This window comes from Rhinolophus hipposideros (assembly GCF_964194185.1).
Source record: "Rhinolophus hipposideros genome assembly, chromosome: 6".
Lineage (NCBI taxonomy): Eukaryota > Metazoa > Chordata > Mammalia > Chiroptera > Rhinolophidae > Rhinolophus > Rhinolophus hipposideros.
In genome coordinates this window covers 77953306-77979641 of record NC_138052.1, presented here as the reverse complement: position 1 = coordinate 77979641, position 26336 = coordinate 77953306, and the positions used below count along the sequence as shown (strand labels likewise).

The 26336-nt window shown below is 34.7% G+C and overlaps 1 protein-coding gene across 1 annotated transcript in view; it reads left to right on the top strand.

Annotated features, from left to right (window-relative positions):
• ACADL (acyl-CoA dehydrogenase long chain) overlaps positions 1 to 26004 on the top strand; it is a 32549-nt gene extending 6545 nt beyond the window's left edge. Inside the window, exons 3-11 of the mRNA XM_081051762.1 lie at positions 87 to 224; positions 1579 to 1743; positions 5959 to 6025; positions 6935 to 7099; positions 7784 to 7885; positions 9379 to 9492; positions 16363 to 16490; positions 18585 to 18671; positions 21658 to 26004. Of these exons, the coding sequence (XP_080907888.1) occupies positions 87 to 224; positions 1579 to 1743; positions 5959 to 6025; positions 6935 to 7099; positions 7784 to 7885; positions 9379 to 9492; positions 16363 to 16490; positions 18585 to 18671; positions 21658 to 21751 (1060 nt within the window). The 3' untranslated portion in view covers positions 21752 to 26004. The remainder of the gene's footprint in view (positions 1 to 86; positions 225 to 1578; positions 1744 to 5958; positions 6026 to 6934; positions 7100 to 7783; positions 7886 to 9378; positions 9493 to 16362; positions 16491 to 18584; positions 18672 to 21657) is intronic.
• Positions 26005 to 26336: the final 332 nt, after the last annotated feature.

The window sequence follows — 26336 nt, the reverse complement described above, 5'->3', positions numbered from 1 at the left end:
GAAAATCATTCATAAGTTCCAATTGTCACCATTCAGATAATATGAAAAAAAAGTTTTTCTGATTTTAAAATGTGTGTTATTTACAGATGGGAGAAAGCTGGAGAAGTGAGTAGGGAGCTTTGGGAAAAAGCTGGAAAACAAGGACTGCTTGGTATCAATATTGAAGAACAGCATGGTGGCGTTGGTGGCGACGTGTACTCGGCAGCGATTGTTTGGGAGGAGCAGTAAGTATAGCGACTTTTGAAGTTGAATCTTGTTTGTAAGCACACTGTTCACTTTACTGAGATAAGGATAGAAAATGCTTTGTAGTCTCTTTATAAGATTGAAAATTTAGTGTAAAATGTTAAAGTTTATACCACTCACATACTCTTGCACATGTTTTAAATGTGAGAAGATAAAAAAATCTCCTTTTAAGTTGTTGAAATAGATGTTATTGAAAATAAGTTTCATTTCTAATTGACCATTTGGTTATTTTCTCTCTTTTAAAAGGCTATTTGAAAGAGAACAGAAAAGTGGAAAAGTATTTCCATAAGTTATACTAAGCATTTAACTTACAAGAACAAATGAAGATTTCAGTTGATAAATGGGCAAAAGATTTGAACTAACAATTCAGCAAAAAAGAAATGCAAATAGTTTTCTTTTTTGAAAACTTACTACCAATCAAATGCAAATTAAATTAACCTGGGGGTATCATTTTGAGTATCTACAAAAGTTAGTGAAACCAAAAAACTATAATACCCAGTGCTGACAGAGTTGCAGTGAAAGTGACATTCATGTACTCTTGGTGTCATTATATAGTGAATAAATGCTTTGGGGATTAAAAATGTGAATAAATGCTTTGGGGATTAAAAATGTGAATAAATGCTTTGGGGATTAAAAATGTGGATACATATAAAAATTGAAAATACTTCTCTTTGATCTAGGATGCCACTTTGGGGAATTTATCTTAAGGAAACAATTTAATAGAAATAAATAGCAGCCTTGTAGAGAAATCATTATTATGTTAGATCATAATCCCCCAAATTTGGAAGCAACCTAAATGTCTGGCAGTGGGAGAATGAATAAGTAAATTATAGTACCTGATCAATTTGTAATATTTTGCAGCTATATGAGATTATTAAGACAACTATATAAAAAAAATAGAATTTTTTCATGTCATATAATTTAAAGAAGGCAGTTAAATGCAAAATTCATATCATGTCTGCAGCTACATCAAAATATTTCAGTATGGTAAAGGTATTTTCATTTTGCCAAAATGAAAATAGTTGCTGTGTTTGGGTAATACAGTTGTACGTGATTAACATTTTTAAATGTTTTATCTTTTTAGTCACTAAATAAGTGTTCATCAAACTCTATTAGAGTACTATTATAATCTTAGAGCCAGAAATTGAAAGAACAGTAAAAAGTAAGAGGGAAAACCTTCAAGAACTTTATAGGTTTGGAGGTAAGCAGGCTATTATATAACACAATAAGACCTTTAACATTTTGCGATTGTTTTTTTTAATTGAAAATCGAAGAAACTAAAAACAGAACAAAATAATTATTTTTTGCTTTAAATTTTCTTCTTTTTTTTCTAAGAGCATATTCGAATTGTACAGGTCCAGGTTTCAGTCTTCATTCAAATATTGTAATGCCCTATATTTCGAACTATGGCTCAGAAGAACAAATTAAGTACTTCATCCCCCAGATGACTGCAGGGAAATGTATTGGTGCCCTAGCAATAACAGAGCCTGGGGCTGGAAGGTAAAAGAACATTTGATTTGTTTTGAAGTGTTGGAAGCAGTGCTTTCACAGCAAATATTCTCTCTGTGCTTGCTTTATACCAAACTGTGAGCGAAATGCTTTGAGAAATACAAAGATGAACACAGCGTAATTCACATTCTCAAGTAACTTCAAACTCCAAGAGGAAAATAAGGCCTTATATACAAATAGCAATAAAATAGGTTGTAATGTCAGCTATGTTTGAGATCTTACTAGAGTGTAATGTACATAAAATGGAAGGTAGGGTATGAGTTGAATTTTGGGCATGATGAATTTTAAATGTGGTGTGACATTCACATGAAAATGTTTAGCAGGCTGTTACAAGTGTAGATTTTGAGTTCTGAAGACAGGCTAGAGTAGCAATAGGTTTTAAAAGCCATTCATGAAAATGAATCTGTTTATTTATTCAGTCATTTGACAGTAACTTAGTGCCTTCAGTGTGCCATGTATACAGTGGTGAACAATACAGATGCAGCTTCTGTCCTTATTGAGTAAAATGACAAGAAACAAATGAACAGATATATTCACAATTATAAATTATGATAAGTACTATGAAGGAAACAAGATGCTATGCTAGACACTAACTGTACATGTGGGTTTGGTAGGGAAGGGAAAAACAAATTTAAATATGAGTGCTAGAGAAGGCCTATAAAAAGTGGTTATATTTGAACTGAGATCTGATGAATGAGCAAGAACCAGTTATTCAATTGGGATGAAGAGTTTCCACATGGTAGAACCTGACCCTAGAGTTTAAGTGAAAGGATTGGAAAGTAGACCAAGGAGAAAGCTTTGCTATTATGTTTCATTTGAAACCATACAAATAATATTGCAACAGAGACAAAAAGATTGAGTTTGAAGGCAATCCGAACAAGTGTTTTGTTGTGAGCACAGGGGGAGTTTGAAAAGGCCATAGAATAGGAGCAAAGTGTTAATAATAATGTCAAGGCCAAAAAGATGTTGAGCATTGAGAAAAGGTCATGGCAGGCAGCTGGTGATCTTTTTTATTTTTTATTGTTTTTAATGCTTGAATTCTTTTTTTAAAAATTAAAGTATTTTGGGGTGACAATTGTTAGTAAAAGTACATAGATTTCAGGTGTACAATTCTATAACGCATCATCTGTATAGCACATTGTGTGTTAACCACCCACCCAGAATCATTTCTCTTTCCATCACCATATTTTTGATCCCCCTTACCCTCATCTACCACCCTACTACCCCCTTAACCTCTGGTAACCACTACTCTATTGTCTGTGTCTATGAGTTTTTGTTTTTTCATTTGTTTGTCTTGTTATTTTGTTTGTTATTTCGGTAGAGAGGAGGGGCAGAAGTTACTTTACAAGGGAGTGATGCGGCTATTGAGAACACAGGCAGAGAACACAGACTCATCTTTTTCAGAGTTGGGGATGAAAGGAAGTGTAGAGAGGGGGCAGTAGTTTGACAAGCTAGCACGAGAATGGAAACGGTTTATGTTAAGGAAAGCAGTGACTTATAGGCCAATGGGAAACAGGTAATGCAGAGGAAGAACTTAAAGATGTGGCAGAGCAGAATTGAAAATCTAAGACTTGTTTCTGAAGAGATCAGGCCCTGATGTTTTAAATTTTCTTTTTTCATGTTTTAATGTTTCATAGTGTCACTTGGTAATATGCTTAAATTGTATTTCTCTTTCCCAGATACAAATCTATAATTATAGGCCAATACTGACACTTAATTTTGCCAAAATAAAAGGTGTTTGCTTTTATCTTTTGCCTAAAAATGTGAACCTCAAAGAGGTAGGGCTTAATCTTCTTAGTTGGCTTTTAAGATAATTCTCTGCAGTAACTGGCTGGATAACTGGCTGACTGCCCAGCATTCTGATGCATCAGATTAGCTCGGTAATTAACATGTTCCAGTTCCAACCCACTGCATGTTAGCTCTGACCTAGACGCAACAGAATAAATAAGAGATCGTGATTTATCTCCAACTTAACTCATGCAAACAAAAGTTTGTTTGATTTTTGTTTATTTATATTCTCTGTCCTCAGCTGTAGTGATGTATATGTAATTATGAAGGAAGCTGAGAATAAGAATGGAGAGAAAAGAGGCAGATTTCTTTGAAGTTTGGTGAGAGCAGTAGAAAGATCACCAATCAGTTTATTTGGAAACAAGCAAAGGGGCCTCGTAGGTAAGAGAATGCAAGAATGGAGAAGAGCTGCATGTGAAGATTAGAGTGTTGAGGAATTATGGTGAGAATTAAAGAAAAATCATGTGGGAGGGAAGGAAGAAAGATGAGACGTGGTTCATATTGCTACTTTCAAAGATAGCTTAGACATTCTCCATTTTCTAACTTTGATTTAGCCTTAATAGTAAAAAGGTTGAGTTTGCTGGAAAAGATCCAGGCTTTCACTGGCCCTTTTTCTTTCCACATACATAGGAGACTCCATTATGTATAATTATGTACGAGGTATAATAAAAAAATATGGTGAATGTCTAAATAAAAAAAAAATATTAGAGTAAAAGACACATTGACCTTAATCTCCTTCAAAATACCCCTCCTTACTTCAAACACACTTATCTCATCATTCTTGCCACTTTCTGAAACAGTTCTGGAAAGTCCTTTTTCATGAGTGTCGTGACTGCCTCGATGTCCTGAATCTATTCAAAATGATTACCTTTCATGGTCATTTTGACTTTGGGGAAGAGCCAGAAGTCACACGGTGCCAGATCCAGTGAATAAGGTGGATGAGGACACACTGTAATGCTTTTGACAAAAATTGCCGTACCAGAAGCGATGTGTGACAGAGTGTTGTCATGATGGAGGATGAAGTAAAGACACTCATGAAAGAGGGAGGACTTCCAGAACTGCTTCAGAAAGTGGCCAGAACGATGGGATAAGTGTGTTCGAAGCAAGTGGAGTTATTTTTGGGGGGAGGATTAATGGCGATGTGTCTTTCACTGTAATATATTTTTTTATTTAAACATTCACTGTATTTTTTGATCACACCTCATATATTTGTATGATACTTTAACATTTTATATGCATTCATGTTTATTTTCTTCTTTGGCTATCATAATAATCTGTGATATTGTGATCCCTATTTAAAGAGAATCCATTCCTTGCCTCTTTCATCTCCTGGTTGCTTACAGCATTGCTTGCCTGTGGCCTCATCGCTCCAGTCTCTGTCTCTGTGGTCACACTGCCCCTCCTCTTCTGTCTGTGGAATCTCCCTCTGCCTTTCTCTCATAATTGTTGTGATTGCTTTAGGGCCCATCCAGATAATCTAAAATAATCTCGCCATCTCAAGTTCCACATCTGCAAACTTTTTTCCATATGAGGTAACACAGTTTCAGAGGTTGGAACCTGCGATCTTTGAAGGTTATTAGTCACTGAAGGATATTTTGAAATGGAAGCTACCTAAATGTTCAATAATAGGAGATTGTTTAAAAAATCATGATTAATCAGTGATGAAATGCTGCGCTGCTAATAAAATGTATCTTATAGAAAAACACTGGATATTATTAAGAGATCAAAATCATACGTATGGTTCCAATTTTATAAAAATGCACATATATATGTATCTGTTTCTATAGAGAAACACTGGAAGAATATATTTTTTAAATGTTCATTCCAGGAGATAAAATTATTTATTAAATCAGTTTTGTCCTTTGTCTAGAATATTGCCTGTATTTTTGTATTCTGATTATGAATATTTATCTTATAAAAATATGAATTATTTTATATTTAGAAAAATAATCTGCTTTGAGAGGAGGCTTGTTACAGCAAGTGATGTTTGAAACATGGTCTTTCAGAGAACTAAGCTTTTGATCAATAAAGATAGGGGAAGCAACAAAAGTGAATAGAAGCAGGCACGGACAATGTGATAAATAATCTCAGGGATATAATAGACCTTGAAAAGTCATCTGAGTCCAGGTGGAGGGTTTGGAATTCTAGTTGGGCTTTGTTATACTCTATAAAACCTGGCTAGTTTATGTAATCTTATGTCATATATTCATTTGTACAAATAATTTAGAATATAATACATCGGACATGATTTTTTAATGCATTTGTGTGAACATTCTTAATATTAGTTAACAATCAATTTTTATAATGGTGTATTATAAGCAGTTTGAATTATCATATTATATACATCCTTACATAACAGTTGCATAATTCAATTTTTACCAATTAATGAAATTTGCATCTTTTTTTTTTCAACTACAGTGATATGCAAGGAATAAGAACAAATGCCAAAAAGGATGGAAGTGACTGGATTCTAAATGGAAGCAAGGTGTGTAAGGAGAGGTTTCCACTACCCTTCTCTCCAGAGTCACGCCAGGGGTAACAGTGTCTCAAGGTCTGAAAGACTACTCATTATTGATTGTGTCAGATCTAGGGACTCCCACAGGAACTGACTGATTTGAGTTCATGCAGGAATTGAGTTGTTTTGTTTTGGAGACAGTATAAATTTTGCAACATTTATAGTACATGATATCTGTTCCTCTTCTTCCATTTTACATGCCTCCTCACTAATAGGGAAAATGTTTTAGATTTCAAATAGCCCTTATCAAACCAGAAAAGGGGAAGGTAAGGCTCACGTTGTCCAAATACGAGACAAACAATAGTTAATCGTTAATAAATTTGATGTTGATGAGAAACTGGGGAAAATGTTTTCTTGTAAATATCAAGAAGAGTTTCAAAAGATCTCAGGAGAGAAAGAAATCTTTGATAGAATTTGAGAGCCCTTCAGTCTTTTTGAGAGTCATATAAACCCACTGATAAAATTGGAAAGCTTCCCCAATTAAGATTACAGACAGGCTCAGGAGTAAGTATATCCCTTAAAATCTAATACAACTAATGGCAGAGGGTCTTTTTGTTTTTCTTTTTTTCTTTTTTTCACCTAAAACAGTGTCTGGTATACACTCAGTAAATATTTGTCGTTGGCTCTTAAAAAAAGATGTTCATTTTATAGAAGGCCTGTATAGGCTTCATTCTTTGAAGCGTTGGGTTATTTTCCTTCTCCTCTTTAATAACCTCATCTATGAATAATTAACACTTCAAATATTTGGATAGAGTACAGAGAGAGTGATGAAGCATGTCTTATCTGGTTTAGTCTTCTTGAATATACTTTCCCCTAGTCATGATTTTCACATGGACCTGACTTATTGGGGAGCATCACAGTATACTTGGGGTTTTTCAGGTATTCATCACTAATGGGTGGCTAAGTGACGTTGTAATAGTAATGACAATCACAAATCGTGAGGCAAGCTCTCCTGCCCATGGCACAAGCCTTTTCCTGGTGGAAAATGGAATGAAAGGATTTATCAAGGGACGAAAGCTACATAAAATCGGACTAAAAGCCCAGGTAAAGTCTTAATATAAATCATATTCAGGTAATAACTGAGTTTACTTAATTTTTAATGATAAATTATTTACTCAATTGCATTTACTCAATTATGCCTTATATATAGAACTATGTAAAGTACAATTATACCTTCCAATTCTAAATTCCTAAAATATGCTTCTCAGAAGTGATAATGGAGATTTTTATTCCACCATTTGTGCAACGCATCTTTTTCTAGTATTTAGCAATGGATGTGAATCAGGTATTTTGAATACCTGCTTTAGAAATGACAAAATTAACTACATGATTAATAGACACTCTATTTATGAAATATGTTAAAGAAAATTATGAAATAAGAACAGAAAATATTTTTTCTGTTATTTGGTAATTTTTTCCATATTAAGTAAAAAACATTTTACTTAATATGCATTAGAAATCCCTAGTCCTCAGTACCTACATAACTGGACAATATTGGAGCTTAGAATGATGGTATATCGCAGTGGGAAAGCCAGAAGTTTTAAAATCAAGTGAACCTGGGTTTGAATCTCTAGTTTACCATTTACTGTGTATTCATTAACCACTCCAATTTGGCTTCCAGTTTGTTTTGTTTTTGTTTTGTTTTTTCTTAAATTGAAATAATAATCTCATTAGGTTACTGCGAGATTTAAATGAGATAATTCTGTACTTAATGGTATAATCTCTTAGGATACTGCAGAATTATTCTTTGAAGATGTACGGTTGCCAGCTAGTGCCCTACTTGGAGAAGAGAATAAAGGCTTCTATTACATCATGAAACAGCTTTCACAGGTCAGAAGTATTAAAGATTTCATCTTTTGATTCGATAATGGACTGGAAAAGAATAATGTAGAACTATATAAATCCAGGCGTGCAAAATTTGTGACATAGCTAATCATTTGACTACAAAGTTGTAAAAACATATATATGACTCTTGTAGGCTAGATAAGTAAATAACTGAACTCAGGGACATTCAGTCAAGGCTTATAAGTGAGTAGGGAAACTAGGTATTACAGTTCTGATTCCTATTGGAATGATTTTAGCTTCTTAACCACTTATCTCTTTATAAAGAAATATCACCCAAAATGTTTTGGTTTTGTTTTTTATAGCACCTGGGAATCAAAGGCGAACACTGTTAAGCTCAGACTAAAAAGTTTTAGCCACATAGGGTCAGCCCTCACATCTGTGTTTTTAGAATGTGGTTGCTGAATTATCACTGAGCCTTACATGCCAGCATAAGAGTCTGTACCTGCCTAGTAACTGGAACAGCATGAGCTAAATATGAAATTGGGGATAAGGGCGACAAACACTAGCACAGAAATAGAATATGAAAATCACCAGCAAGATGGAATTAAACTCACTGTGGATACTTTTGCACTAATAGGCAGAATTTAACCTATGTACTTTAAGATGTTGATTTCCATAGATATATTAGGATAGTGTCATGCAGGGTCTCAGCTCTTGCTCCCCACATAAGAATACAGGACATGGTGAGGCCAAAAAGGAACACCCATGGAGCCATAGATAGGGGAGTCATACCACTATATTCTCGATAGCGGCTGGTCGAGACACTGGAAGTAGGATCCACATGATCCACAATCTGCTTGCTAACCACTCTTACTAGCCGCAATCCGCCATCTGCTTCTCTGCCAACCAACCAACCCCACTTGCTAGCTGCAATCCATAATCCACTTCTCTGCCTGCCTGCCTGCCTGCCTGCCTGCCAGCCAACCAACCCCCTAGCATAGACACGGCAGTTATATTAGTGACTAAGGGCTAACTGGTAACAGCTGATGGCCACCCAGCCACAGCTGATGGCCATCTAATAACCGAGCCAGCACCTTTCCACATGAGGCCGAGAGACTGGAAACCGCCCTCTAGGACTCTGTCCCCACAGATGGGTAGTGTGCAGACATCAGTAAATAAAAATTAACAGTTTCAGAATTTTACTCACAGATGAATAAAGAGAAAAGGGAATTTAATAAATTACATATATATATATATATATATATATATATATATATATATATATATATATATATATATATATATATCTTCACTATATAGTGAAGACAGTCATTTATAAACATAAAGGATTTGCTTTAGGAAGTTACCGACATGTCAAAATATTCTTAGAAATCATAGGAGCTTTTTTTATAAAGAGTTAAGAAATAAATTGTTTGGAGTTTTATAAAGATTATTTTTCAGATTTATTATCATTGAAATCATGTGAAAATCACTTGTATAATTGGAATAATGTTCAATACCTAATTTTTGGGTTATAGGAAAGGCTAATAATTGCTGAGTTAGCAATTTCAGCCAGTGAATTCATGTTTGAAGAAACCAGGAACTACGTTAAACAAAGAAAAGCTTTTGGGAAACCACTTGCACATATGCAGGTAAGCTTGTCGTCATGGTTTAGTATTAGATGATATCAATTTATCCTTCTGAAATGGGTCTAAGCTAAACATAAATATGGAGTAATTTTCATATAGGTGGTATTAGAATCCATGGGAGTGGGTGAGATCACTGATGGAGAGAGAGTAGACAAGAAGAGGTCCTAGGACAGAGTCCTGAGGAAAAAAATACAAAATATAAAGGTGGAATAGGAACAGAAGAGCCTACAAAAGACAATGGAGAATGAACACCCAAAAAGGAGAAAGCAAATCAGGCAATTGTTGTCAAAGAAGCCAAGAGAAAAGAGAATTTCAAGTAGGAGAAAGTGGGGCCAAATGCTGCTTAGAGAGAAAAAAAGATGAAGGTCAAAGGGCCAGTGATGATATGGAGGTCATTTCATAAGAGCCATTAATGGACTGATGTAGGCGTAGTGCCAGACTAGAGTAAGTAGAGGAGTAAATGGAAATGAGGAAGTAAAAATACTGATGGCAGGCAATTCTTTCCTGAATTTGGCTGTGAATGTTAATTGAGAGAAAGGATGGTAACTGGTGGGGCAAGAAGAGAAGGGTAGGGAGGAAGTGGGGGGAAATATGTGGGGGCGAGTGAAATATTTGGAGATTATTAATTTTGTATTATTATTGTTATTTAAGATGAGAATGTTAAGACCTGGAAAAAGGATTTAGTAAAGAGGGAAATATTGTAGATATGGAGAGGATAATTTAACTGCATATGATCTGTGAGAAAGTGTGAGTGTATGGGTGCCAAAGCACATGGAAAGATAGGCCCTCCCATTCCAACCGGAGAGACGCTTCCTCCATTGTAATAGGAAGAAAAGAGGAAAGAGGATGGCATGGGTTCAGCTGTGTTAGTAGAAAATTGCAAAAGATCTTTTCTGAAGACTTGCATTTCTTTACATAACAATAGGGAAGAGAGAAATGTGAATGAATGGAGCATGCAGGTATCCAGAGGAGAGTAAGGAAGATTTGAAATACCCTCTTGAGAATGACAGACTGAACTAACTAGAGAAACGTGGTAATTCTCTAGCAGTATTGAAGACCCAGATGAAGTTAGTGATCATGAATTTATAGTGGTACCTTCTGCTTTTTTGAGTATCAGACTTTCTATAATAGAAAGATTTAGTTGCCTAAGTTCAAGCACAGAGAATGTGGACGATGGTGTTTAATTAAGGTTGGGATTTGCCAGGAAGTTTAAGGTATTTGCAAAAGAACTCAGTATATGATGGCCATAATCACTAAATATGCCAATCAAATTTTAGACCCTCTAGTTTTTCTTAATGAAGGAACAGTTTATAAACAATGCAGTTGTCACACCAGGTCTCTGGTCCCACTCCCCACATAAGAACACAGGATACCTTGAGGCTAAAAAGGAACAACGGAGCCATGGATAGGGGTTCATACCACTATAGTCTCACTGGCGGCTGGGTTGGAGATACAGGAAGCAGGCTCCACACGATGCGCAATCTGCAGTCCGCTTCTCTGCCAACCAACCAACCCCACTAGCGTAGCCACAGCAGTTATATTAGTGGCTAATGGCTGACCGGTAACACCTGATGGCCATCCAATCATGGCTGATGGCCATTTACTACCTGAGCCAGCACCTTTCCATGTGAGGGCGAGAGCCTGGAAACTGCACTCCTGGCTCTGTCCCCACACTTGCAAAGTAAACACTTAATAAGTTAGCTTTTATTATTATTTTCCCCCTTAGGGAATGTCTTCCTTCATTTTGTTCCAATAAAAGGAGCCTTTTTATCAACTTCTTTTTGCTTCTGGTCTGGACTAACTCCATGTCATTTTGGACCTACTTGTTGCCTATACATTCATCAAGTTGACTTTTTCCATTCTAAAAAAAAAAACTTCTTTTCACCTTTTCTTACTGACCTAAGAGATCTAAATACAGTTGTTCTGAATCTATAGAAATCAGGCACATATTTAGTCAAGAAAGCATTTTTAAAAATAGTATGATTTGACTTGCCTAAATTGTGATTTCCTTAAGAGTAAAGATATTATACTTTAGCTTTCCTTCCATTCATGTATCACTGATTTACATATATCAGTGATTCTCAATGACTGCCCTCTTCCCCAGGCATTTAGAAATGTCAGGGAGGGTAGTACACAGAGACTTAAGGTGTAAGCTCTGGAGACCAGAGTTTAGTGCTCTGTTATTAACTGCTCTGTAATTTACAGATAGCTTTGTATAGCAACTAATAGACTCACTCAAAATGCCAGTAGTCTCCCATTGAGAAATACTGACCTACATGATTTATTCCTTTTTGTTTCACTGACCCAATATGTATTGATTACCTTCTAAAGGTTGTGTGCTCAGATGTAATCTGCTAGGAATGACTCTGGACATACACACTATAGCCTTTTAGCAATATAAAGGGAGTGATACCACTTGGTATCATTCTGTGACTTTCCCAGCTGTACCCAAACTGGAATTAGTATCATTTGCCTCTGAAATCCAGCCATCATCACTTCTACATCAAAAATGTTTTTATTAAAACACTCAGGCCTTTAGACCTATTCTGGGTACTATAAAAAATGAAACAAACAGACATAATTTTCATTTCCCTGGAAATCTAGAATTCCGGTGTTGTGGAATTCATATTAAATTACAACCAAGATGACTATAATGTTACCCAGATTGTCAGTATAGCTCACAACGTTAAATGTGGTTTAACATTTAACCGTGAAGGAAATAGAAAATTAGTATAATGTTTCCCATAGAAGAACAGGACTCTCTTTAAATACTGCTTTAATTATGAATAAATATATTTTGATAATAGTTTTAATCCTTTTCAAAGCAAGTGCCATTTTGCCTTCTTTTAAAGGTAGTTTACTAAAATTGCACTAGGTGGCAGTAGCATTCTGCTTCCACTGGTATATCAGTGAAACGAGTAGTATTGTTTTCTAAGTAAATGTACATGTTTTGTGATTTCTGAGGTATTACTTCTAATCTTCTGTTTTACTTAGATAAATATTTTACCTAGATAAATAAATTTACCCAGATGAATAATATTTTTTCATTCAATGTAGGAATGTGTTCAGAGAAGATGAATGACCAATACATGCCTACATCTACTCTAGAGCTGCACGCACTATGGTTCTAGTTGTTAAATTGAAATAGAAGACCTTTAAATGTCATATTATTATTGGTCAAATGTAATTTTGTGACCATCTAACTATTAGTTATCTTTCTCTTTGTTATCCTTGAATTTTGAACATTTTGAACCTTTCTGACCATTTGGATACATTTCAGAAAAATTCATTTTCTTTTAAAGATTGAGACCTACCATACTGAAGTAGCAAATAGTTATAAGATTTTCATTTCTTTTTATTCATACTCTCCATATTTGATGTCAAGTCTTACGATTTTCCATGGAATAGATAATGGAACAGTAAAATTCAGATATTAAATAATGATAATGACTGTCATTTATTATTATTTTTATCATTTTAATTATCATTATTTATCAGTATTTTCCCACTTTTTTCATTGCATTGTGCCAGTGTGCCAGACACTGATAAATGGATTGTCTTGGGTTTTTTTTTCATAGTACGTAACTGTATAACTATCACACTTATCCTTATTTTACAGATAAGGAGATTGAGGCATAGAAAGTTTAAGTAACTTACCCAAGATTACACAGATATTCTAACTCTGGAAACTACACTTTTAACTCACCCATTAGTGTTACTACCCTGAAATTTAAGATAGATAGACTTCTTTTCTTTCCCCACTTCCTTCTCTCATGGGCAATGAAGTGAAAAGTCAGTGTTCCTTTCTAATGCAAGCTTTAGTTATTTCCTATGTGGTATGTGCTCTTGATTTGAAGGGCACAAAATATTAGAAAAAGGCATAGGAGAGGGAAAAAAAATAACACTTCTTCCTTACATTCCTCCAGAAAGGGAATATCCAGTTAAGACCTTGTGTGGGGGATTAATTAACTATAAAATTAGGTAGCAAATCTAAAATATTACACTATTTTATATTAGAGTCATAATATATTAGAGTACAACTAATGGTGTTGTTTAAATGCAATACTGGGCTACTTAACCTCTCCAAGGTGTCTCCCAGTTCCATAATTTTATGATTCTAAGAGTTCTGTCATTTAGAACTATGAAAGAGACTCTATCTGGGCCATATAGTACCTTCAGGGAATTTTTTTTAAAATGCTAGATGCTGTATTATTTATTAGTGACTATTAATGAATGTTAAAAAATATTGCTACGAGCATGTTGATCATTCACACAAAGCACCTTGCTAATGTCGACCGGCCAAATAATTCTCCAGGTAGTCCACCAAAAGAGCGGTTTATTCAGCAAAAGAAAAAGAAACAAAGCCCACAAAGAGTGTGAGAAGGCACACTTGCCAGCCGGTGTCCCAGCCGGCCACCCAAGATGGCTTCCCTATTTATTAGCATCCCGCCCCCCCAGAAGTTACTACCACAAAGTTTAATAGGAAGTCAGGACTAGAGAATTAATAAGGAGCCCAGCTCTACTCATAGTCCACCCAGCTCTATGGTTAATCATCTTAAGATGCCAGTTCATTTTTATCACTAATAATGTGTAATACAATTAGTAGCTGCTGTTTATTAGAAAATAATTTCAAAAACTATGACACAATGTCTGCAGTGAAGAGCAAAGACCAAACCTGCTTAGTAACACTGAACTCAGTGCCAAGAATATGTACATTTTTCATCTCTTTATCCCCAGTAGTAAATTATGTACTCTTGGAGGCATTAATACCTTCAAACCTGGGGACCTCGCTGCATGTACTGACACAAGAATTCTAAATGAGCCCATCCTGGTCTGAAAGTTAACTTCAGTTTCTAGAAGCTCCCAGCGTTCTCATAGGAACAGCTCTCATATGAGAGAATTGGGCTTAGAGATCTTGATTCTCTCATATTCGAAAGAGTACATAAATTCTCAAATGTGCCATCCATGGGGGTGGGGGCGGGGAAAAAGTATCTTGAGACTTGTCGGATTTTCCTTTATTTTCCAAATAAAGTGTCATTGAACTAAACCAGGAGTAGGCTTAGAACTTTAGAACTGAGTTTCAGGGATTTTCACTGTTTTCAATGTATAGAAAAGTATTTCCCCACTTTTTCACTTCTTATTCTATCTTTAGATTTTCTGTGAGTAAACTTGGATATGTTGGGTGGGAGTGGGGAACTTTGTGCTGATTAAAGGGTAGAGATTTGGCCCAATTAAATATAAATGAAGAGAAAGGGCTATAGAAAAAGTCAGGAAAAGAATGAGAAGGGAAGAAGGTTTCGATGTAACCTCTGAATTAGAGGTCGTGATACAGAAGTGGGGAAAAGATGGCATCAGCCTTCCCACTGCTTGGTTTTGGAATCATTAAGTGCCAGTTACACTGTCTTTTTCTAGAACAAGATGGGGTAAAGCCAAGGGAAAGGTAGCCAGTTGGGTTTTTCATCAGCACGGTAGTTTTGTCTGCACATCTAAGAGGAATCTGTCCTTCAGATCTCCTACTCCACCTGTCACACCCTGGTCTTGCCTGGTCCTCAGTCTTGTTATGCTCCTTCTCTATTCTTTTCCAGAAATGGAAAGTACTCAAACTGTCCCCACCTCAATGATGCTGGAAGGTTTGAGAATTGCTGTAACCAATAACAAAGGCACGGCCAGCATCCTCTGACAATCGGGTCCCCAAAGCCTTCCTTTGAGGACTCAATCAAGGCTTTGGACTTGCCAGTACATAGGTGGGGTTCATTTCTAGTTTGAGTTTCACTGAGACACGTTTGTCACTAACTTATATGCCTTTTATTAGCCACAGTGAAGATCTCACTCAAAACTTCCACAGCAGATGATCACAACTCTTTTTCTACCCGAATTTCTACAACGAAGATAGAGCCAGCTGACTGTAGCTGGGCCTTGAACTTAGAAGGTCAACTAGAATGGGGTGTACTTTTTGGAGGTTCCCCAAAGTGGAAAGCCAGTATTTCAACTCCAAGCCACTTTCCTGAAAGACCTTCAAGAGTTGGTGCTAAAGAGACCAGATGTAAACTTAAAGTTCAAGATGTAAGAGCCAAGAGTCAGGAATACAAGAAAATTTGATTGAAGTGAGAGTAGTCAAGAATAATTGAGGATGGTCTAGATAGAAGGATTTCCAAGAATACTATTGGTGGTTTATGACCAGCAGGAAGAGATATATGGATATGTTAATACAGACAATTCAGTTAAAGTTAGAGCCTTTGCTAGATAAGCTTTGGGAGAGAGAAGAGGGCGGGTGGGGAAATGTGGAAGAGGTTGGGGTACTGGACTTTGATCTCCTGAGTACTCTGATTCGGTTATTCTTCTATGGCATTCTACAGGTCTAGATTAAATACCTTGCAATATAAAATAATGTTTTTGATGTTGTCCTTCCAGATTGTTACTTTATTCCAAGACAAAGAAGGAGAATAGACAAATATGATTACTTAATTTTATTAATAGAGAAAAATTCTTCATGGATTTAGATTCCGAAGGAAAATAGGTTTTCAATAGTTGTACCTAACAGACTATACCACAAGATGGTGCTCACCTATCAAAGTCATGCAGTGTTTCAAGAATCTTCCCTGGTCTACAAGTTTTAATCTAAAACATACAATGATTATTTATGTATTTATTTTTGCATCTTTTAGTACAAATTGCCTTAGCAATGAAAGATAGTGGGTTTTAAATTTAAGCTCTCTAGTTAACATATGCCTCTTTTTTGAAGGAAAAAAACAGGTAATTCTACTTTTGTTTTGTTCTAAAATTCTTTTATTATATAATTTTTGATCGCTAGGTGACTCAAAATCTGCTCTTCTGCCGTGCTCATTTTTATCTTTCATTTCCTTTAAATTCAAGACAGTGCAGCATAAGCTAGCAGAATTAAAAACACACATATGTGTAACCAGAGCTTTTGTGGACAGCTGTCTCCAGCTGCATGAAGAAAAACGTCTGGACTCTGCCACTGCTGCCATGGCGAAATATTGGTATGTGTGCTACAGTAATTAAAATGTGGTGTTTTCACAGACTGTTATGGAATTCTTCCAACTTTAAACTCAACCTTGAGGGTCTTAAAGGAAGAAGGCTGTGTAAATGAGAACTAGCAGTAAGAGCCAACCTTTTAAAAAAAAACGCTGAAAGGTCCCATTAAGTCTATTTATAATGTGCTAAAAATTACTCAAGTTGGTATTTAACTTTCAGCATGCCATTGAAAATAAAATACTAAGACACTGAAGTAGGATGTCTGATTAGTTCATTCAGGTAAGTTTAATTTCAAATTATCTGAAGTGTGGCACAAGAGTGAGACCAAAAAATTACAGCAAAACTTAAGAGTCCTGGAGTAGTCCCAATTCTTTCATTAAATTGCTATAATTAAATTTAATTTTCTCTGGAACAACATTTTGATATCTGTGAAATGAGTAGATTGGACAGGATTTTTCTATTTAAGGTATTTTTCAGGTCAAAAAAGAATTTCTGAAGAATTGACTATCCAATCAAAAGTTGCACATGCTCTATTAAGTATAAAGAAAAAATGTCCTCTTAAGTTTAAAAAGACTTCCATTTGTATTAAAGATGATTAGCAATGGTATTAAAAATTAATTGATTGAAAAAAAGACCCCTATACGGAGTTTTGTGTATTTTAAGACGCAAGGACATAGTTTAAATCAGATTCTAGATGTGAGTTTGGTTTGTTCTGTTTTAAAAAATAAACATTCTCACATCTCATTAGCCCAAAAATAACCTAGAAAAAATTCCTGTCATTATTCATTAACTTGTGTTCAGTTCAGTCAGGAGTAGAATGGGGAAATATGCATAATAGTTTTATGTAATGATTCCAAAATAATAAAATTGTCAAGTTGAAATTGATGTGAAATTACTAGGAACTTGCCCTTTTGGGGGAGGCATTTTACATTTACATTTATAGCAAGTTCTTTGACCAGTTGGAAAAAGTGTAAAAGAAACTTTAGATATTTTTGAAAAAAACGTATATTTGGATAGCTATTGACCTCATTGTTCTTTGAAAGTACCAGGTTTATGTAGACATACTGGTATTCCATTTTGAAGCAGAGGAAAGAACTAGTTATAGCCCAGTAAATATTTTGTTAAAATACTTGCCAAACACAAAAATTTATAGAATTCCAAATACTGTTGCCCCTGAGTCTTGTCTGTTAATCATTATATTGAATGTGTTTCTTGGGAATCATCTTCACCTGTCCTATGGCTTGAGTTAAACATTTTAAACATTATTTTAAATAGGAAAATGCTTCCCTTTGCTTTATGTTTCCCGCTATTGAAAAATAAGTTGAAAATAATTTTGACCTAACTTATATTTTTATGTTAAGGTGAATTAAATACCTACCAGCTCTCTGACAGGTTTTAATAATAGTTAAAATTATTGTGATAAGGTCAGAAAAGAATATCTCTCAAGAAGTTCATATTAAAATACATATACTTCAGGAACAATAATTCCCAAATAATCATGAATAAGTTTCCTATATGATGGCATGTACTTTAATAGTAGTAGATTTTAGATCTTAGATTTTCACTTTTACTTTTGTTTATTTCTGAAAACCCTAAAAATAATTTTTTTCCACAGTTACTGGAATTGAAAATTGTAGCCCTCAGGTAGGAAGTACATCTTTGGGGGAAGAAAAAAAAAAGAGACGTATTACAAAGGCAAAAGGAACTAGATGGCTGTATAATTATACCATTAACTTAGATTGTTATAGAGAATCTAAATAAAATAGATCAAATTCAAATTTTTTTACTGCATTTTTTTTCAGGCCTTAAATGGCCCAAACCGAATAGTCTACGCTTCCACATTTTATTTCTATTCTTAATAAAAAACCCAGCCAGAAATGTAATTGATAAAGTATTCATTATTGTGAAAATTCTCCTGAGATTTATTTCATATGTAATTTACACACAATTACAGTGATATCTCTGGTTGGCTAATATACCTAGTTTATATTGTTTGATAAATGTATGCATTTCATAAATAATTTGTTTCCTGATTGTGAAGCACCTCGTGCAAATCCATTTCAAATGTTCCTTTTCTGCTTTTTATTTCGGTCATTTAGGGCATCTGAGGTACAAAACAGGGTAGCTTATGACTGTGTACAGCTCCATGGAGGCTGGGGATACATGTGGGAGTACCCAATTGCAAAGTGAGTATCGCTGTTCTGTTACACTCTTCTGGATGATGTGAAGAGAAAGGAAAATCACTGTACATAGTACTTTGAGTATAGAGGCAAAGGAGGTGCAAAATCTTTGTATTTTTCAACTGACTACACAATGTATTCAAGCAGATGGAAACAGCTTTATGTTATCTGCTCACCACTAGGATTTCATTTTTAAAGAGAGTGAAGAGGTCAATATGCTAAAGCCTGATGCTTGGCTTTATTTGACTTATACAGAGGACTAATATCACATTTTTAATAGTTGAATAATGTTTTATTTTTGACTAACCATAGTTATTCAGGTTATAGATATAATTGACTCATTTTCTGTAGCTATTGGGCAGCTCATAACGTTTTAATCTCAGGGTGTATATAATTTACAACCTTTTATAAAAACTCAGCCATAAGTAGGGCTTTTTCCCTGTTTTGTGACTGTAAGCATGAAGTAGCTAAATGATTTTTTTTTTTTAAATCAATCCTTGGACTTGGATTTTGGTATATCCTTTTAGAACTACTTCAAACAGGACTTTCATCAAAAGCAGATTTATTTTTTATCTACATATAGTCAGGAAATCAAAAGTAAACATCGAGTTATGGTAGCACAAATTAAATTATCACTGAAATTTTTCCTGAGCATTTTCATGTTTTATTCACAATGTTAACCCCTCTATTCACAATAATTCACGATGTTAGGAAAGTGATATAATAATGGATGTTTATATTTTTTTACTTAACTGTGCTGTTACAACTGCTGCTGGGAAAGTAGACATGTGGTGGCTCAGTGTTTGTCTGGTTTAGTGCTGGGTTCTAAGGAAGACGTATTAGGTGAAGAGCAGTCAACCATCTACATAGCCCAGGACTCGAGTATAATAAGTCTTGGCCTCTGTTTTCTCAGAAGCTATTCCTTCAGGTCATTAGCAAGCGAAAATGGTAGCTTGATGGCTTAGTATTTGAAATCCCTGGTTTCAGTTTGAGAGACTTATATTTCCTTTCAGGAATAATAATCCCTTTCTTGGCCAGTTTATTACTTCAAAGATTGTATGAACTTTTAAACTACACTGCTATTTCTCTCCCCAAAGACATAGAGAAGGAACTTCTTATAACAAGAGAGAATAGTAGATAATATCAGAAAAAACTGATTAGACACATTAGGCAGTGTGTGGATGTGTACAGACTGTGATTTAATAGAAAAAAATCTAAGTGTGTTTCTTATATCCTCAGATAAAGCTATATATACAGTCTTTGTGTGTGTATTGCTGAGTCTTGGTTTCATAGAAAAAGAGGTGCTCTTTGTTTTGTTTCATTTTATTTGTTTTTTGTTTCTTTTTACATAACAGCTCTTAAGAATGAGTTTATTTCAGTCTTAATCACTAGGCTTGGGATCTGTGAGAAGTGAGGCTTAAGCTTTGCCATTTCAAGATTTCGCTGCCATGCTAGGTAGGAAGAGCAGCCTGAGACACAGAGCTCCATCATTTGTGTGGTTAAACATTCATTCTGCTGCCTTTCTCTGTTAATTTTAGTTGATGACTGAATTTAATTAGTAACCTATAAAAAGTCTACTGATCTCTGTCGTTACTTATTCCATTGGAACTTCTGTAATGAAAAAAAGTGCCCAACCTAGTCCAAAAATGTCTAAAAGCATTGAGATTGCTGTAGCAGTCTGAAATGCCAGGTAGATCCTCTAAATGCAGGGGCTGGATTTTGTGGACAGCAATGGAATCTGTTCAACAGAAAAATATATATATTTGAAAACACAAATGTCTCTAGATTTTCAAGTTTCTCTAGACAGTAGGTATTGAGACAATAAAATTCCTTTGTAATACAGTAAATCAAATCTGTAAATATTTATTGACTACTTACTTTTTGCAAGGTCCCATGATGAAATGTGGAGAAAGGTAAATCCAGAATAGGTCACGTTTCTAGAGAGCTGGCGCATTTAATTTGTCTCAAAAATTCAATTAAAAAAAAAAAAACATTTTATGCTTGAAAAAGGAATGCCTTTGAGTTTGTCTACTAGAAAGTCCAAAGCTCAATAACTAGCTCTACATTCCTGGGTCAATGAAAATATTGTGATGTAATAAAAAAGATACTTGCCAAAATGTCAGGATACCTACCTTCTCATCCCAGTCTGCTGATCATTTGTTATTTGAGCATTAAATAGAAACTATTAATGAGTAAATGTATTAACTTCTCTGCACCTCAGTTCCTTTACCTGCAAAACAATACAATATTTATTCTCCCTGATCCCAGAGCTGAGAGGATAAAATGAGACGAGAAAAGGTAAAAACAACTATACAGCCTCATGGTTATTGTCATTGCTACCAAAAGTACATTTTTGATGTCATTTTTTTCATTTTTTTGTGCCAGTGAATTCAGCCACTCAGGATTTTAACCTCATACATTACTGGGGTGACTATTAACCATTTCCAAGAAATAAGTTACTTGTTAACTTTGTGGGAAGTAATATTTTCTAAAGCATCATTTTATACCCTGACGGCAGCAGTGATGGTGGAAATCTAACAGGATGTTAGAAAATATGTACACTCTTTTCTCTTTTGTTTTCTACAAAACTAGTGGACTTTAACTTCCTTGGAAAACATTAAAGATAGCAAGAAATTTAAACATTCCATCCATTTCTAAATCTAAATTGGTCTTTCAAGAAAGATACCATATGTGCTGACTTTTACAAAATTAAATCAAACAAAACAAACCTATAAATGTTATTTTGAATTTGTAGTCTCTTCAAGCAAACTAAAACAAAGCTATATTGATAGATGATCACTATTTTAATAGAATTCTGTAATTAATACAATCGAGGATGAATGCCATACTGAAAAAAATTTATGAAAAACTTTTGTTGTTTGGATTTCATTAAATGAATACTTTAAAGTAATTAATAGTTACATGGTGAAAAAAAATTTATAATTTCTAATATCTTTTATTTATTCATTCAATCATCTTCTGATTTATCCAGAGCTTATGTGGATGCCCGTCTTCAGCCAATCTATGGTGGTACCAATGAAATAATGAAGGAGCTGATTGCAAAAGAGATCATCAGTGACAAATAGACATCTGCCCACATCCTGGAATCCTATTACAACTAATCTGGTTTTAAATCTACTCAAAACAAAATGCAACCTGGAGAGGGAAGAAACACTAAACATGTTTTTGTCTGCTTTCCTATAGAGAAAGAAATCAAATGCAAATTTAAGATTAACACAGAGGGGGGAGAAAACTTTGAATCCAAAGATTCTCAAATTCTCCTACATAAGGTTTAAATTTAAATTTTACATATAGTTAAAGACAAAGATTTTCTTATTTTAGAAGCCTTGGTGTTTCACTTATCCCTAAAATTCTAAAAAAACATAATTTATTAAATGTTTAAAATTGAGGCAGAAATAATTTTGTTCTTATACTATAAAAACAATAATAATACAGCACATTGACATTAAAAGGAAAAGAAACATAATTTAGAATACAAAATAATTTCAGCTATGTTTTGTTTGAAATTCCCCAGAACAGTGGAATTCTACCCCAATACCCTGTCTCTGTTCTTAAGTCATGGAACCGTTTCTTCAAACAAAAGTTTATGTAGAGTCCCTTAAAATGCTGATGAATGAAGGGCTACGGTAGTTGAAGCAGGAATCCTTCCAAACACTTAGCTAAGCATTTGCCTAACCCCACTGGAGAAGTCATTGGTCCTCTCATCCACTGACACTTGGGCTTTCAACAGATTCCCATCCCAGTTTTACAGAGGAATACAGAATAATTCATTATCCTTTAGTTTTAAGATACTGGTATATTGTATAAATATCAAAATAGTGACTTTTATTTTAGAACAGTGTATTTTTAAAATTAATTTAACAAATACTTTATGTCTTCTATACTCCAGGCTGTTAAAAATATGATGGCAAATGAAACTTGGCAAGATTCCTGCTAATGGATGAATAAACAAATAAGTTATAAATAAATAAAGAAGTACATAAATAAACAAGTTCAAATCATGATAAGTGCCATAAAAGGAATAAAGTAAGCATTTAAAATAGGAAAGTGAGGAAACGATGTTTTATTTGAAACTAAAAGTAATTATTATAAAAAAAACAAAGCATTAATTTAATTTGTAAACAGTTGGCATCATTTCAGTACTTGTTTTTTTGCATATACTGGTAAGACAGTGAATAAAGTAGTTTTTATAAGGAAAGAAATATGTATTCTTTTTCAATTTAGAAAGGCTAAACATTTTGTTTGGTGTTGTTGGTATTAAACATTATTTTTTAATTCAACCAGTCTGATTGGACAGAGCAGAGGGAAGAGAAAATACTTTCATACTATTCCTAGAATTATACACCTCTGACTTGCTCTTGGGTAATTTATTTGATTGCCAGCTTGAGTTCTTGCTCATTTGCATTAAATACCCATACAAAATGGGTTAAAGTAAATTTTTATTAGATAGTATACCGTATTAGCAGCTTTCACCTCCCTCATACTATCAGGAAACAATATACGATTAGACGGATCAACCCTCACCCCTCAGCCTCTTTCTCTTCCTTTCCCAATCTTAAAGGAAACTAGATTTTAGGAATACAACATCTGTAGGATATAAAGTAAATTAACAGAGTAGGGAAAACCTGTTAGGTAGTGGTAGCCAAACTTGGATTTGAATGATAACGCTACCATTTAGGACCCATGGTAATTTATTTAACGTCTCAGGACTCTTTCAGGTGCAAATGACAAAAGAAACCCAATTCACACCATTGTAAGCCAAAAGTGAATGTGCTAGCTTAAAAAGATTGTGGCCATGCAATCTAAACAACTGTGGGAACTAGGGTCTCAGGGGCCTGATTTTAGGGTTTAAGCCTGCCAGCATTTACACTGTACACGCTTATTTTTACCTTTCTTTGTAAATTGGCCTAATGGACACTGCAGAGAAATTTCATTACAGGGCCTATAAAAATGACCTTGGGCTGCTCCAGGATCACATCCTGGAGCACAGTGTCATTATAAGGTAGGGGAAAGGAGCACTGTGATTGACAGTCCCATCAGGAGCGCAGAGACTGAGAGAAGCAGTTCCTGGAGCAGAGTGGTATTATCAAAAGAAAGGGAACAGAGAAGTCTGCTGGGCAGACCTAAATCATACACACACATGCACAAAGCTATTGCAGTTCACTAGAGCTCGGAATAGGTTCTAGTGATTTTGATATATAAGAAAGTGAAAGGATTTCTAAGGTAAGATACTATCTTGGAATGATCGCTGGGACATTTTCTATCTCTTCTAAATTTGTTGCTTATCTTGCCAACTATTGTTGTTTTGCACCCTCAAAAGAAACATGGGTTGTATCGTGAGCTTAAAACTGAAAGCAAAATAGGGAGTTCAGAATGTGCTTCTTACCCTTTCATTTGGTTTTCATTTCTTAAATAGCTAATGGTTGTGTTTTGCTTGTGTGGCTTTGATTGCTGTTTCCTAGGGTGGGAGTTTATCGTCTGTATCTCACACAGTGCAAAGTGCTCAAGAAATGATAAATAATAATAGTGCTTAAAAGAACAGATTGGACCAACACAGCAAGAAAGCCATAGTGTGTAAATAATTAATGAGAATCAAAAAAGCTTGAGTAATTTTGGTTTGCGGCTGAGATTTTTAGAAACATAGTTATTGCTTTAAAATTATTTTTGCCCTAATTTCTTTGAGTGTCATTGAAATGACAAGATGTAAGAGAAACTGTTTTGAATTGCTACTGTAAAATCTAACTGCAAATCTTCACTAATCTAGTAATTTTAGTAGTTTACTGCACAGGTATAAGATTTCTAGGATACTAAATTTTTTCATAGGTCAGTATTATTTTTGGCATACACAGCATTTATTTATTTGGAGTCATTGGAAAGATTTGACATTGAGATGGAAACCAACTGTAGGCCTATCATGTCTACTGCTTTATAATACATGTTGAAAAGAAGTTCTACTCTATTTTTTAATTCTAATTTTCCATTTTTAAGAAAAGAAGTTACAGAAAACTTCAAACATACTCAAAAATGAGAAGACTGTATAATGAACCTCGAGCTTCAACATTTGCCAATGTATCTCCCTCACTTTTTTCTCAATTATTTTAAAGCAAATCCCAGATTTAATTCTATCTCTTATGTATGCATATATTTCAAACTGATGAAGATTTCGTTTTTTGTGTTTTTGTTTTTTTTTTTTTCATGTAACTACAAGGCCATTATCATACTTTAAAAACTTAAATTTAACATATAGTTCCAAATTAACATTAAATTTTTCTTGGTTATATCAGTGCCTTTTGTGGCTAGTTTGTTCAAATAGGGATCCAAACAAGGCCAAGAAATTGCACAATTTTATATTGTCTCTTAAGTCTCTTATAACAGTCCTCCCTTCTTTCTTTTTTCCTTCTCTCTTTCTAAATTTTTTTTAAATTAACACACAGCAAATTTGCCCCCCACACAGCTTTTTTTGCTTTACATACATACGGTAAAAAAGCCCTTTTTTAGTTCTCTGAATTTTAGCATATGTACAGATTCATGCAACCACCAATATAATCAGGATACAGAGCAGTTTCATCATGACCAAAAACTTCCCCATGCCCTTTGTAGTCATGTTCTCCCTGAACCTCTAACCCCTGGCAACCACTGATCTGTTCTCTGTTATTATAGCTCTGTCATTTTGAGATTGTCATATAAATGGAATCATATAGTATATGACCTTTTAAGAATGGCTTCATTCTTTTAGCAAAATGCGTTTAAGATTCATTCATGTTGCATGAATTAATAGTGTGTTTCTTTTTTAGTGTTAAATAGTATTCCACTGTATGGATGTCCCACAGTTTGTTTATTCATTCGCTTTGCTTAAGGACATCTGTGGTGCTAAGATTAAATTCCTAGGAGAGAAATTACTGAGTCAGAAAGGTAAATGTGTAAAAGGTAAGAAATTTACCTTTCTGAAGGTAAATTTCTTAAACGTTATAAGAAATTGCCAAGGGGTGGCCAGATGACTTGGTTAGAGCGTGAGCTCATAACAAGAAGGTCGCTGACTCAATTCCCACATGGGCCAGTGAGAAGCAACGGCTTGAACTTTTTGCTGAGCCACCTGTGGACGACGGGTTGTCTCAGTGGTTGGACTGTGGTGCTCATAACACCAAGGTCAACAGTTCGAGTCCCACATGAGCCAGTGAGCTGTGCCCTCCACAACTAGACTGAAAGAAATGAAAAATAATGACCTGACTTGGAGCTGAGCTGTGCCCCCCACAACTAGATTGAAAAATGATGACTTAACATCCCGGAAAAACACACCGTTTTCCAATATTCCCCAATTAAAAAAAAAAAGAAAGAAAGAAAGAAAGAAAAGAACTTGACAAGCTGTTTTTCCAGTGTCTATCATTTTGTCTTCCTAACAACAATATAAGAGTTCCAATTGCTCTGCATCTTCTCCAGCACTTGTGTTTTTTTATTTTATTTTGTTCTAATAGGTATGCTGTGGTAGCTCATTGTGGTTTTCATTTGCATTTCCCTAATGTTTAATGATAATGGTAACGAGCTTTAAATGTGCATGTTTGTCTTCCAGATATCTTCTTTGGCGAATAGTCTATTTTAGTTGGTTTGCTTGTTTTTTTGTTTTTTATAGTGAACTTCAAGAATTCTTTATAT